The sequence below is a fragment of the Spermophilus citellus genome (assembly GCF_964194105.1).
Source record: "Spermophilus citellus genome assembly, chromosome: 5".
Classification (NCBI taxonomy): Eukaryota; Metazoa; Chordata; class Mammalia; order Rodentia; family Sciuridae; genus Spermophilus; species Spermophilus citellus.
In genome coordinates, this window is record NC_138186.1 from 96690240 (window position 1) to 96706028 (window position 15789).

The 15789-nt window shown below is 36.2% G+C and overlaps 1 protein-coding gene across 1 annotated transcript in view; it reads left to right on the forward strand.

The window, feature by feature from the left end:
* The first annotated feature begins 720 nt into the window (after window positions 1-720).
* Window positions 721-15789, forward strand: part of CFAP206 (cilia and flagella associated protein 206) — a 39480-nt gene continuing 24411 nt past the window's right edge. Inside the window, exons 1-7 of the mRNA XM_081296570.1 lie at window positions 721-755; window positions 2606-2718; window positions 3679-3762; window positions 10136-10226; window positions 12477-12665; window positions 13287-13445; window positions 14861-15069. Coding sequence (XP_081152696.1) covers window positions 2611-2718; window positions 3679-3762; window positions 10136-10226; window positions 12477-12665; window positions 13287-13445; window positions 14861-15069 — 840 coding nt within the window. The 5' untranslated portion in view covers window positions 721-755; window positions 2606-2610. The remainder of the gene's footprint in view (window positions 756-2605; window positions 2719-3678; window positions 3763-10135; window positions 10227-12476; window positions 12666-13286; window positions 13446-14860; window positions 15070-15789) is intronic.

Below are 15789 nucleotides of genomic sequence, written 5' to 3' on the forward strand. Positions count from 1 at the left end.
ATTTACTGCACATTGACCTGTGTATTCTTGAGTTTTGTGTTATGTCCTACTAATCTCCGAACACCCTTAAGTATACTATGCGAATTGCGTTCACAATTTGAGAAAATTACTGTTTAAAAATAAGCCTTAGTTATTTGAGACTCTGGTGTTAAAGTCTGTTCAACCTTGTTCCACACTTTCATATTTGAAGGTGAGCATAACGAACATTATTTTTAAGTGAGAAAACGACATTATCCCTACTCCTACACAGGGGGTCCTTATCCTGTGCTTCTAAAATGTGCAGTTTAATTTGTTTAAATATGCAGTTTCATTTGTAAACCTTGGGAATTTTGGAGCACCCCGTTACAGACCCCCTTTCAGTAACAGTGCATTAAATAAAACTGCATTGTTTTTTAAAACTAGATACTTTTATAAGAAGCCTATTAAGGATCCCAATCTCTTCCCTCACCCCTCCATCCCTCCGCTTTTAAGTCATCCTCTAGGTTCCCGCGCTAGCAAGTTCATATTCTGGTTTAAAACCTTCGTGTCCACATCTTAACCTTTGAGGAGTGGCTCGAGCGAACGTGCCTTTCTCCGTCTGAGATTTCAGTCCTCCGGTTTCTTTGGTTTTAACTCTCCCGCCCTCTCTGGGGAAAGGTCCTCCCAGAGGAGCGCGCCTCGCCCACAGGCCCCGCCCACAGCGTTAGATCTCCATGGTAACGCGGCAGTAGCGAAGATCTCCCTGCGGCCGCGGAGGCCTCAGCGAAAGCTTGGAGGTAGGGTCGGCGCAGCCACGGCTTCTGCTTTCCGCTCCAGCCAAGATCAGGCCACTCGGGGCTCCGCGCCCTGAACTGCCGGGGCACCCTGTGAGGAGCGAGCGTGGTGATGCGGGCAGAGCCGGGGCTGCCGGAGGGAACGGGGGCCGCTTCCGGCCGGAGGCGCCCAGGTCAGACCTCTCAGCCGCGCTGCAGGGGCGCCTGAGCCTTGCAGGCGCAGGTCTCACACCCAACCTGTGAGGGGCGTCCTTCACAGTCTCACACCCATGCCACACTTGAGCGGCCACGTTCTTTGGCTTCTTATTTCAAAACGACTGTTTTAACCGCTTACCTTATGCTATGCACATTTTTAGCTACTAAATATATGAATTCACTTAGTCCTCAATAACTCCGTTAGAGGGACTAATAGTTTCCTTTTTTTTTTTTTTCCCCCAGGTGAGGGAACTGTCTCCCAAAGGGTGAAGCAAGTGCCCAGACCTCAGTTATGGCCAGGTCACTTTGAAAGCCGTGTGTTCCTAGACAAAACGCCAAATGCCACTTACCTATCCTCCCCGTGCTGATGCTGAGCGTCAATTTTACCTAGAGTATCTTTTGTTATTCTCTACAAGCTAAGTTCCTCAAACTGATAATCAGGAAAATGAGGAAGCTTGATTAAAACCTACCACTCTTTCCTGGTTTATAATGTCGTCGAAAGCTTGGTCCTTGTCCCTGATGCCAATACAACAATGAAGACGTGGTTGGGTTGTTGTTGTTGAGTTATTTATTTATCTATTTATCTATCTATCTATCTATCTATCTATTTATTTATTTATTTATTTATTTATTTATTTTTAGTTGTAGATAGACACAATACCTTTGTTTTGTTTTTATGTGGTGCTGAGGATCAAATCCAGTGCCTCACTCACGCGAGGTAAGCGCTTCACCACTGAGCTACAACCCCAGCCCAAGGACAGTTTTTGAGTAAAAGGAAAAAGATGTTTTATTGCTTTGTTAGCAAATGAGAAACACGCGGGACTCCTGTCCCAGAGGCAGTGATTCTGCCCATCAGCCAGAATGCTGGGCTTTTAAAGAGGTGATTCAAAGACTAGGTTCCACTCTGCTGGAGTTTAATTCACTTGTTAATTTGGGAATTTCTGAAATCTTCTACCATCTCCCAAATCTGGGTTACTGCTTTCCTATGATGGGTGTGTACTCAAGGACAAATAAATCTGCCTAAAATGGGCAAGAAAGGTAATCCTGTTTCCCCTGAGATTAGGGACAGAGTGAGATTAGAGGAGAGCTGGGAGAAAGGAAGAGAAAGAAACATGTCCATTTTAAAAATAATTTGCAGTGGCAGAGCAGCAAAGGCTATATTCAAATGGTAAAGTGGACCGCTGTTCCAATAAGTGAAATTAATAACCAGGAATTCATTTTTTCTATGATAATTAACTGAATTTTTTTTCCTTTAATGTTTTTTCTTAAATAGAGTTAATACTCCAACTTGGATGTGCAGAAAAGAGAATTTCAATGACCTGAACAAATTGTTTTTCCCAAAATTCCCTTAGATTTGAAAGGTCATTAACTGGATATGCTGGAATAGCATTTATAAGCATTTCCTTTTTTAGGCTGTACTCTGCTGCCTTCATAGGGGACCAGGGGGTTAAGTTTCTTCATTTTTTTCTTTCAAATAGTGCTAAACCTCTAAAGCCCTTCATTTAAAAAGATAAACAGGAGGGGCCTAGATGCTAATAATTAAATAGCAACAAGTTAACAAATAGTGTTATGTCTCCTTATAAATAGTGGAGAAACCTGAAGAGAAAAATTAATATATAAATGCAATTATTAAAAAAACAAATCATTGTTTTATTTAGCCAGAATGCCTCTCACTCAAGCAGAAAGTGTTATAAAGAATATCATACGAGAAATAGGACAAGAATGTGCATCTCATGGGGAGATTGTTTCTGAAACTCTGGTTGCTTTTATGGTAAGAATGACTGTTGTTGCAAATTATTTCTTTATTAACATTTTTTAGTGTGGTGTCCATTTTTTCCCTTAAAATTCTGTGAAACTTTCCTAGATGTTTTTTGGTTGAAAACAAACTGACCTCTTCAGACAAGTTAGTGAAAAATAACTTTTAAATGTCTGGAAAGCATGTCAAATTTTTTTTTAATTTGTAAGATTTTAAAAAATTTTTAGTGTCTCTCTCTCTCTCTCTCTCTCTCTCTCTCTCTCTCTCTCTCCTCTCTCTCTCTCTCTCTCTTTGTGGTGCTGGGAATGGAACCCAGGACCTGTTGCTTGCCAAGTGCTTTACCACTAAGCTACATCCCCAGCCTCCCTGCTGCCATTCCCTTCCTTCCATACCTACATACTTATCTTTTTTCCCTTTCTTTCCTTCTTTCCTTCCTTCTTTTCTGGACAGGGCCTTATTAAGTCACCCAGACTGGCCTGGAACTTGTGATCTTACTGCCTCAACTTGAGTTTCTGGGTGTATCTGTTATTGTTTGGTTAACTACTAATACACAATGAAAATATGATTAAATTTACCGTAGTTTTCCAATCTAAAATCTTACCATTGCTTTTAACTCATTTCCCCATATACCCTTTTAAATATATATTTTTAAGTGTTAATGGACCCTTATTTTATTTATTTGCATACAGTACTGAGAACCTAGTGCCTCACACATGCTAGGCAAGCGCTCTGCCACTGAGCTACAACCCCAACCCCTCCCCATCTAATTTTTCTAGCACCATTTTCAGATTTGATGTTTACTACTCCCTTTCTTTACCCTGTATTGAAGGGGTTGATGAGTTGGATCATAGGACAAACACCTAAAAAATCATTTTTGAGTAATCAAGAGGTAGTTGTTTAAAAGAAGGAAGCACAGTAAGTTAATTTCATGATAATATAAAATAAAATTGCTTGATGAACTCTTCCTACTCTCAGGTGAAAGCTGTTGTCCTGGATCCAAGTAATGGCTTTAACATGGATAGAACCCTCATGAAAAGTGATGTGCAGAAACTTGTTAAGGTAATTATCATACTCCTCAAAACTGGAGTTATTTTCAATTTTAAATATAATATTTGTGTTACCATTATTGCCCTTAGCTGCATGAAAAAGAAAAAACTTCACACAATAGAGGTACAAATGAAGGATTTATTTTTCTCATAAAATAATGTCTCGAGATGCATAGGCTATTCTTTCTGTCTTCCTGGTCTACCCATCCCCTTGACAGATACTTTTCATCCAATTTTTCTTCCCATTTTTTGGTCATAAGATAGCTATTCTACTTGTGGGGAGAAAGAAGAGGAAAAGGAAAAGGGCAAATATAATATGTGTGCCAATTGGATCTGTTACTTTCTTTCCAGAGAATAATAGTTTTCTCAGAATCCCTTCCATATGCTTACATTTATTGGCCAAAAAGATACTTTATATGACCCTGGGACACTGATTTTCTTTTTTCATTCTCAAAGAAATCTTTGCCTCAACCCAAATTGGGACTCTATTAGGAAGGAGGGGCATGATCACTGAGCAGGTAATAGTGTCTGCCACAATATCTGAGTGTTACCTTACTAATTAGTTACATTGAGAGCATTATTAACTGGTTTGTCTTCTACCTATACTGGTAAAGTTAAATAGTAATAAATTAAGATTTATAATGATTCAGTGTAACTTATGTTTTTCAATCCTAAAGAATAAATTAAAGCCAAAGCAAAATAATCCATAGTTATAAATCAAATAGATGTGTCTGAAAACCAGTTTTTAAAAGGCAAGAACTTTAGACGTTTAATATTGTTCATATATTTTACATTTGACTCACTGAATTGAATTCCTTAATCTGAATTTCCTAAAAATTCAACTTTTTTATTTTTCTCCTGGGCTTAATGAACTTAATTCCTTCATGCAGTTGACTTGAAACAAATGTTCCCAGACTTGTATATGGATGTTTTCCTGGGCTCTTGAAAATGACATGGGATAAATTTCATGATTGCTTTTTCTATTTCTATGAGGAATGTCATTGGGATTTGGATTGGAATTGCATTAAATCTTTATAGTGCTTTTGGTAGTATGGTCATTTTGATAATATTAATTCTGCCTATGCAAGAGCAAGGTAGATCTTTCCATCTTCTAAGGTCTTCTTTGACTTCTTTCTTTAGGGTTCTATACTTTTCAATATATAGATCCTTAACCTCTCTCATTAAGTTGAGTCCCAAGTATTATATTTTATTTTTTAGAGGCCATTATAAATGGGGTAGGTTTTCCTCGTTTCCATTTCTGAGGATTTGTCACCCATTCACAGAAATGCCTTTGATTTATGGGTGTTGATTTTATATCCTGCTACTTTGCTGAATTCATTTACTAGTTCTAGAAGTTTTCTGGTGGAGCTTTTAGGGTCTTTTAGATATAGAATCATCATCAGTAAATAGTGCCAACTTGAGTTCTTCTTTTCCTATGTGTATCCCATTAATTTCTTTTGTCTATCTAATTTCTCTGGCCAGTGTTTCAAGAACTATGTTAAATAGAAGTAGTGAGAGAGGGCATTCCTCCTGTGCCTAGCCCTCGCTTGGTGCCAGCACCTCCCTTCCCTCTGTCCATCTTCCCTGGAGACTTCCCTGGAAGCTTTTCAGCACTATCCCTGGGTTCAGCCAGCCACTTTCTTTCTCCACTACAGCAAACTCCATCTCAACCATCTTAGCCTAGAGAATCAGCCTGAGGGGGCTGGGTGAAAAAATTGACCCAGTGAGCAAGGAACAGCTTCTAGCCAGAAACCCCTGCTCTGAGAGCCCATCTTTCTTCATCTTTCCCATTGATGGCTTTCGGCTTGACCCTTCCATCTCCCATGGGGGCAGAATTCTACGAGCACAATTCACGGATCTTTCCCTTCGTTTTACATTGCTAATAATGGATGTTAATCTTGAATCCTTCAGCATCTCTTCCATTGAATTAGAATGGCTTTCTCATAGTTTATTTTAGAAAGATGTTCAATATACTAAAGCAAAAAAAGAAAGAAAGAGGGCATTCCTGTCTTGTTCCAGTTTTTAGAGGGAATGTCTTCAATTTTTCTCCATTAGAATGATGTTGACCTGGGGTTTGGCATAGATAGCCTTTTTGATGTTGAGATATGTTGCTGATATCCCTAATTTTTCTAGTGTTTTGAGCATGAAGGGGTGCTGCATTTTGTCAAATGCTTTTTAAATACTTGGGAAACCACTTAATGAAAGAGGTGAAAGATCTATATAATGACAATTATAGAACCCTAAAGAAAGAAATCAAAAAAGACCTTAGAGGATGGAAAGATCTACCTTGCTCTTGGATAGGCAGAATTAATATTATCAAAATGACCATACTACCAAAAGCACTATACAGATTTAATGCAATTGCAATCCAAATCCCAATGATATTCCTCATAGAAATAGAAAAAGCAGTCAAGAAATTCATCTGGAAAAAGAAGAGACCCAGAATAGCTAAAACAATCCTTAGCAGGAAGAGTGAAGCAGGAGGCATCACTATACCAGAACTTACACTATACTATAGAGCAATAGTAATAAAAACAGCATGGTGTTGACACCAAAATAGAATGGTAGACCAAAGGTACAGAATAGAGGACACAGAGACAAATCTACACAAATACAGTTATCTCATACATTGCTGGTAGGACTGCAAATTGGTGCAGCCAATATGGAAAGTAGTTATGGTGAATCCTTGGAAAACTGGGAATGGAACCGCTATTTGACCCAGATATCTGTCTATACCCAAAGGACTTAAAAACAGCATATTATAGGGACATAGACACATCAATGTTTATAGCAGCACAATTCACAGTAGCTAAACTGTGGAACCAACCTAGATGCCCTTCAGTAGATGAATGGATTAAAAAAATGTGGCAATGGAATATTACTCAATAATAAAAGAGAAAATAAAATCATGGCATTTGCAGGTAAATGGATGGAGTTAGCCAATCCCAAAAAACCAAATGCCTTCTCTGATACAAGGAGTGTGATTCATAGTGGGGTAGGGAGAGGGAGCATGGGAGGAATAGATGAACTCTAGATAGGGCAGAGGGGTTGGAGGGGAAGGGAGGGGGCATGGGGTTAGAAATGATAGTGGAATGTGATGGACATTATTATTGAAAGTACGTGTATGAAGATAGGAATTGGTGTGAATACACTTTATATACAACCAGAGATATGAAACATTGTGCTCTATATGTGTAATAAGAATTGTAATGCATTCCACTGTCACATATAAATAAAAAAATTAATTAAAAAAAGAAAAAAGTGAACAGTTGCTACAAGTACAAAAAATAAAAAACAAAAGAAAAGAAAATGGCAGGGGAAAATGTCACCATCCCCATTTTTTATTTCAACCGGCAGTTCACTTAGTGGAGGACAGGTCTATCTGCAGAAACTGTAGGGGTCAGGAATACGTTTGTAAGCCTGGAGCTGGGGAATATTTTGTCAGGATGATTATGTAGGAGAGATTCCATGATTTCACGAAACTACCTAGAGCTAGCTCTTTTCTCAGCTGATTTAAAATGTGATAGAAAGCTTGTTCTTGGCAATAGGAGAAATGGCTGTAATGGTTTGTCAGAAATTTTATTGGGAAGACATCGAGGAGAATTAAGAAGGAGCAGAAAATAAGTTTTTCTTCTTTTTATGGCTCAAGAAGAATTGTTTTTCATTTCCCCAACTCAACTAAGTTGGAATGAATTGAGCTCAATGTACCTTTAGTGTCAGGTAATAAAAACTCAATGAATATCAAAATTCAAATGATGAAACTGGAAATTCATATGTAGCAAAATGTAATTAAACCCTGTCTATTATCAAGGATTTAGGCACTAGTACAGAGACCCTGCATGTAATAGAAAAAGTAGGCCCAAACCGCCACCATGTCACTTAGGAACTGACTTCCTTAACAAGACTCCTAAAATGCAGGAAGTAAAATCAAGAATCAATAAATGGATCAACCTGGGCTGGGGCCGTGGCTCAGCGGTAGAGTCACTGGGTTCCATCCTCAACACCACATAAAAATAAAGAATAAATACCATAACATTAAAAAAAATATACCAACCTAGGTGTCTTTCACCAGATGAATGGATAAAGAATATGTGGTATATATACAATGGAATATAACTCAACCTTAAATAATGAAATCATGGCATTTGTCAGTGAACGGATGGAACTGGAGACTATCATGCTAAGCAAAATAAGGCAGTTCCCTCAAACCAAAAGCCCAATGTTTTCTGTGATATGAAGATGCTAATTCACAATAAGGGGGTGAGGAGAGTTACTGAACAATAGAATTACTTTGGATCAGGCAGAGGGGAGTGAAGGGAATGAAGGGAGGTAAAGATAGGAATTGGTGTTAATTGGTATGGGGGTATGAAGCACAGTAAAATGAATCAGACATTATTACCCTATGTGCATATATGACTACACAACCGATGTGATTCTACATCATATACAACCAGAAGAAGGGGAAGTTATACTCCATTTATGTATAATGTGTTGAGGTGCGTTCTACTGTCATGTATAACTAATTAGAACAAATTAGAAAAAAGGAATCAATGAATGTGATGGAATCAAACTAAAAAGCTTCTACAGAGCAAAGGAAACATTCAAGAACATGAAGAGAGAGCCTACAGAATGGGAGAAAATCTTTTCCACCTGCACCTCAGATAGAGTATTAATCTCCCAGGATATATAAAGAACTCAAAAAACTTAACACCCCAAAAAACAAATAACCCAATCAATAAATGGGCTAAGGAACTGAACAGACACTTCATAGAAGAAGAAATACAATAGATCAACAAATATATGAAAAAATGTTCAACATCTCTAGCAATTAGAGAAATGCAAATCAAAACTACACTGAGATTCTATCTCATTCCAGTCAGAATGGCAATCATCAAGAATACAGGCAACAATAAATGTTGGTGAGGATGTGGGGTAAAAGATACATTCATACATTGCTGGTAAAATTGCAAATTGTTGCAACCACTATGGAAAGCAATATGGAGATTCCTCAGAAAACTTGGAGTGGAACCACCATTTGACCAGTTATCCCACTCCTCGGTTTATACTCAAAGGACTTAAAATCAGTGTACTGTAGTGACACAGCCATATCAATGTTTATAGCAGCTCAATCCACAATAGCTTAATTAGAATCAACCTAGGTGCTAGTTCCATTCATCTGTTGAAGGGCAACAGATGAATGGATAAAGAAAATGTGGTATATATACATAATAGAATACTACTCAATCTTAAAGAAGAATGGAATTATGGCATTAGCCAGTAAATGGATGGAACTGGAGGCTATCATGCTAAGTGAAATAAGCCAATCCCAAAGAAAGGCCAAATGTTTTCTCTGATACGCAGATGCTAATTCACAATAAGTATGTGTGTGTGGGGGGGGGCTCAGGAAGAATAGAGGTACTTTGGATTAGACAAGAGGGAAATGAAGGAAGGGGAAGGGGTATAGATGTAGGAATGATAGTAGAATGAATTGGACATTATTACCCTATGTGCATATGTAATTACATGACCTGTGTAACTCTACATCATGTACAACCAGAAGAATGAAAAGTTATATATTTATGTATGATGTGTCAAAACGCATTCTATTGTCATATATAACTAATTAGAACAAAAATAAAAAATTCAAATGATGGAAATTGTTTCCCTTTTTCCCAAAGTCACATGGATGAGCTAATTTTTTTTATAAAGTCTAATTTTAGAACAGTACTTCTCTTACCTGGAGCATTCTCCCTGCTCCTAAGAGGTGAGAAGGGAAGAGAGTGGGGGAGGGAGGTTAGTAGTGGAGAGAAGAAAATTTAATTTGATCATCCAGTCTAAAGAAGTGTGACAGAAGGGGGAATGAGCCATCTATTTGGGATCAGAGGATGGGAGAACACAAATCAGAAGAAAAAATTTTGAAACAGGAAAGTAGAGCCATTAAAATTGGGTGAAGAGAAGAAGGTAGTTGCAATAGTTTTTTTTTTTTTTTTTTTTTTTTTTTTAGTAAAATGCATGTGACCTCCAGCATTGCCAAAGGAATATTAGTAAAATAAATAGTAATGAGGAACTCCAAGAGAGTTCTAGACTGGAGTATAAGCTTCATGGACCATTTATCCATGTTTTAACTGCTTGGGCTAACCACCAAAGTCAAGCTTCTTGCCTTCAACTAGACTATTAGCCACCTGAGGTGATTTAAGTTAACTCAAGGGAAATAACTTATCACATAATACATTGTTGCTAGTTGGATAAAATATAGAGCCTGAAATCCTCAAGGAGAAAAAAATAATAAAAGGAGCTCTTGACTTTTCCCTTTAATTTTGGAGCTATCTTAGAAGATACTTTAGTGTTTTAGAAAATGTAATAGAAACATTGCTATTATTTTCTAGCTTTGTGTGGCTCGACTACTGGATAATAAAAATCCATCTCTGGACACCATTAAGATGCAAGTCTACTTTGATATGAATTACACAAGTCGAGGTAACATTATCTATCTACTTCAATGCTTTTAAAAGTTATGTTGTATTTCAGGTGAGAAAGTTTCATTGGTTGACAATAAATTTAAATGTTTATGAAATTATTTTCCTTGTCAGTCTTTTGAAATGTTTTCCAACTTTGATGTATTAAGAAGTTTTCTGTCACTATTAAAATTATCTGAGATAACTTATACAAAGAAAAGATTTCCTTTGACTCACAGATTTAAGGTTTCAGTCCATGATTGGTTGATCCAGTTTCTTTAGGCCTTTGGTGGCCTATCATGGTGGGAACATGTGACTCTAGAACAAAACCATTCACCTCATTGGTTGGCCAGTGAAAGAGTGGAAAAGAGTGGGGTCCCACAGTGCCCTCCAGGGCATGCTTTCTTTGAGCCCAAAGACCTTTCACTAATCCTTTTAAAGGTTGTACCACCTTCCAATAATACCATGGTCTAGAGACAAAGCCTTCAAAACTAAGGACTTTTGTATACAAACTATAATCTTTGAAGGATAATAATGATGAACATGCTAAATGAAAAAAATATCAGTGGCTTTTGTAAGTGTTAAAAGTCAATTTAAATTTTATGCTCCTAAAAATTATTTCTCAGTCTATTGATTTTTAACCTTCATAGCACTGATACATTATAATTAGAAATGAAAAATCCAACTCATTGAAGTTAAGTTTTTAAAATTTGTATATTTTCTTATTCCTAGTTTATCATCTCATAATTCCTAAATTATGTAACTACCTGAAAATGAAAGAAATTGTGGGAAATTTAAATTCAGAATTTTATCATAATATAAATGAAAGTGCATGCATCAAAGACAAGTTGGGAACGAGAAAAAGGAAAATAAATTTCTCTGTTTTTGTTCTTGCTATAATGAATTTATTATTAACTATTTTTTTGTCTCTAGGCATTAGTGCTTTAGTTATCCTACATAACTAATTATATATCTTGCTTTTTTGCTTAATAATAATGAATTTTGGGCTGGGGCTGTAGCTTAGTGGCAGAGCGCTTGCCTAGCAGGTCTGAGGTAATGGGTTTGATCTTTAGCACCATGTAAACATAAATAAAGGCATTCTGTTCATCTACACATACAAAAACAATTTAAAAATAATAATGAAATTTAAAGCAATAAAATAGTCATGGAATTGAGGAAATTTAATATATGTATTTTTTATTTGCAAAAAAAGCTTTCAGTTTCTTTTGTGGTAAGATTTGGTATGAAGTGTGCATGATTGAAATGTGAATCATTGCCCTTGTAATAGTAATACAGGATGTCTTATTGAGTCAGTGGCAAGAATTGTATTGCTGGTAAAGATGGTCTTTTGCCACAATTATGCTTTTACCTTAGCACAGCAAAGGAAGAAAGAGGAAAGACACAGTTTTTGATGTAATATCATATTATCAGTAATATTATTCAGAGAAAAATTTATCTGGAACTAAAATAGAAATACACATAATAAAAAAGGAATATATACACCCCATATATGATTGTACTACATATACTTACATGTAGCATACTACATATGTTTACATATGGTATAAATGTACAGTACATATATATTTATAATGTTTACATATAGTATTTTATAAATATAAGCATACTTGTATTAAAGAAAGTGTCTACTTTCTGCTTAATTGGCAGACTTTAGTCTTCTCTGATGTTCACTGTTTTGATTATTTATTTTGGGTCTTGTGGCTTTTTAAAATAATTTTTTAGTTGGAGATGGACACAATACCTTTATTTTATTTGTTCATTTTTATGTGGATCAAACCCATTGCCTCACACATGCTAGGCGAGCACTCTACCACTGAGCTACAACCCCAGCCCTTTTGTGTGTTTTGATAAAGTACTCTATTTAAATCACTGTATACACGTTTCCCACTGGATTTTTGTCTTGAGGTTACTTATTCACTGTTTTTAATTTCATTTTTACATCTTAAGAAAGTATTTGTTTTTTTTTTTTTTTAAAGAGAGAGTGAGAGAGGAGAGAGAGAGAGAGAATTTTTAGTATTTATTTATTTTTTTAGTTCTCGGCAGACACAACATCTTTGTTGGTATGTGGTGCTGAGGATCGAACCCGGGCCGCACGCATGCGAGGCGAGCGTGCTACCGCTTGAGCCACATCCCCAGCCCCAGTATTTGTTTTTATACAGTACAGTTGCCATACTTAAGCAGTTTTTCTCTCATCCTCAAATGAGAATCCTAAATATCAAATGTATGCAATGTTATCATTTGCCAATTTTAGAAGAATTTCTTGAAGAACATCACCGGGTCCTGGAGTCTAGATTAGGCTCTGTTAGCAGAGAAATTACAGATAATAGAGCATGTGCTAGAGAAGAATTGGAAAGCCTTTACAGGAAGATTGTCAGCTATGTGTTGCTACGCTCTGGGCTTGGATCCCCTACAGACATCAAGATTGTCAGAGAGGCAACAGGTAAAAAATATAAATGATTTCCATTGTATACGTGAGCATACATGATCATTATATTTTATAAAATGTGTTTAAGTGTTAAAAGATTGAAGTTCCCTTTTTATCTGGAAAAAAAAAATAAAGACAAATAAGAAGTTAAAACTTACCCAGACTCTTTTTATACGACGTGGCACCTGAAGGGAAGTACTGTTCATTTTCTTAGGGCTGTACATATCATGAGCCTATTGTCCCCTTTTATACTTAAAAATGAGGAATAGACAAGATGTCTAGACCTCCTATGGCTTTCCTCCATAATTATCTAACAGCATAGATTTTTCTACTCCAAGCCCTATTTAGAAAGTTTGTTTTAAGACCTAGTGCCAAAAAATTCTAGCAGTAATTTGGATGCTTACTTATTAAAAAGGATATGAGACAATATCATTAGTTTTAGTAGTCCAGCTCTGATGTATGATAAATTTTGCCATGCATTCATTCTGTAATCTGGTATCAGAAATGTGAAGCATTGTATAGGGAACAGTACAAAGCCAAGTCTCTTAACTTTCTGCTGAAGGAAAGAAATTTATAATCTAAGTTCTGATATCTTTATTCTATCAGTTTGTTTTCATATTCTGTGGTTTATTTTAGCTGCATTACAGAGTGTTTTTCCTCATTCTGAACTGGGGACATTTCTGACTCTTACTAAAAAGGACAAAGAACGCCAGCTGAAAGAACTCACTATGATTGTTACTGGAATTCGCTTATTTAACAGAGACTGTGGAAAAGGAGGAGAAGGCATTGATGATTGTAAGTGTATCATTAGGTTAATTCTAGGGGTTATGGATGTTTAAAATTCAGCCTGCACAGTGAGGAATATAATACACAATACATGACTGGCATGCTGAGATTTAAGATTTGTAGTTTTGACAGTTCCTTAGGAAAAACTAGTGTCCATAGTGTGTAGTAATTTTTTTTACTTTTGCTGAGGCAAGACTTTGAATTTTATGTACCATGAAGTTAGTGTGGGAAAGTGAATCAGTAAAGGAATGTGGTTCCTGCCCAAAGGCTAGCCTCTCCAATTCAGTGGAGATTTGTGTTTACTCCAAATCAACTGAAGAAAGTAAAACTCAGTGATATAAAACCAAACATCATTCTGGAAAGAAAACAGTTGTTGGTGCTGTTAATGGAATGAGAAGGTCCAAAAAGAGATATTTAGGCAAATCTTTAAATTGAGGAACATCTACTGTATTGTTATTACAAAAAGAATTCTTTATAAATTTGAATGTGCTTTTGAAATAGTTAATTAAGGACCTACCAGTAGAAGTGATTTCTTATGAATTTTGTATTCCTGCAGGTGATAAGGTGTTGGTGTCTTTTACCAGACCACTGGTCACTAGATATCAGTACTAGCAGCAGAGTATTATTTATTTATTTATTTATTTGCAGAGCTGGGGATTGAACCAAAGGTCTTGTGCATACTAGGCAAGTGTTGTACCTCTGAGCCACATTCTCTAAGTTTTTCCATTTTAAAAATTTTATTTTTAAGCTGTGTTAAAAAGTTCAGTTTCCATTCTTTATAAACTTCCCTCCCTTGATAGACTATTCTGTTTCTTTTCAGCATCCAAATGAATTTCTTACAAAAAATGCTTTTGAAATTTGTTTTTACAAATAGAAAAGAAGGTATATAGAAGGATTGATCACACAGTGGCTTTTCTAGGGACCACATGGTCAACAACACATACTGTTGAAGCCTACCTTTTCTTTAAACTAGTCTGTTTTTAGTGGCAAAAGCTGATCTGCTGTGACTTTTGGTTATCACTCTGATAATATCTTTTGTTTGGATAGGTTCTTTTTGTATTCTTCATGCTGTGGGACCCATGAAACACATGGCTTACTGTTATTAAAAACTAACTCCACTCAGTGCTTAAAATATGACTACTTTCTGGGCCTTTTTTTTTCTTAACTATTATTATTATTTTTACTGGGGATTGAACCCAGAAACACTTTACCACTGAGTTAATCCCTAAACTCTTTTAATTTTAATGTGAGACAGGTCTTACTAAGTTGCTGAGGGCCTCACTAAATTGCTGAGCTTGGCCTTGAATTTGAAATCCTCTTGCCTCAGGCTCCCTAACTCCTGGGATTACAGGCTGAGCCACCATGCCTGGCTCTCTCTTGTTCTTAACCACCCTCATACCTGTCTTTTATATACTTACAAACAGTGCCAGCTATTCTACATGAAGCAATCCCAGCCACCACTCAGCATATTGATTCCCAACTTCAGATTGCCCAGGACCAGGTATATCGCTACACAGCCATCCTTGAGAAGGTAACAAAGAACCCACTCATGAGTAAAGAACTCGAGCCATATATGTTAAAGGAGGCATTGTATAACGTTCGACAATATGAGATCTTCCTTCAGATCATTTTGGTGAGTTAATTTTACAAGTTCTGGTCTTTATACATAACCTCTTTAGAACCAAGTCACTAATGAAAGGAAGCAAACTCAGTTGCTTCTCAGTTTATATTGCATAGGTAGAGCCAGAAATTAAAATAGAAATGGGAAAGTTGGATTTTGATTTTTATAGTTGTTGATTCTCTTTGGTACTTGATAGTATGATTGTTAACATGGTATGTTTAAGCAATAATATATGTATGTGTAGGAGAGCAATACCATGTTGTTTTATTCAGAAGAAGTGTCTAACATTGTTTGGCAGATAGTTAACACTCAATTTTTGTATAATAATTTGCTGTTCTTATAAAAACTGGTAGAATTTTTTTTTTTTAGTAAAAGAATAGCAAAGTTTATTAGAAGAGATAGAAAAAGGGAATACTCTCAAGGAATAGAATGGATCCCCTCAGAGAGGACTCTAATTTTTTCCATTTTAAAAGCTATTTTAAAAAGTTTTGTTCTGATTTTTATAAAGTTTTTTCCCTTGCTAGACTGTTCTGTTACTTTTCAGCATCCAAACGAGTTTCTTAAGAAGGATGCTTTTGAAATTTGTTTTTACAAATAGAAATGAAAATATATAGAAGGATTGATTAGTGACTTTTCTAGAGACTACATGTCAATAACACATACTGTCAAAGTCTACCATTTTTTAAAACATGTGATAGTTATAATCTTTGTGATAGTTAGAATCTTTTTAAA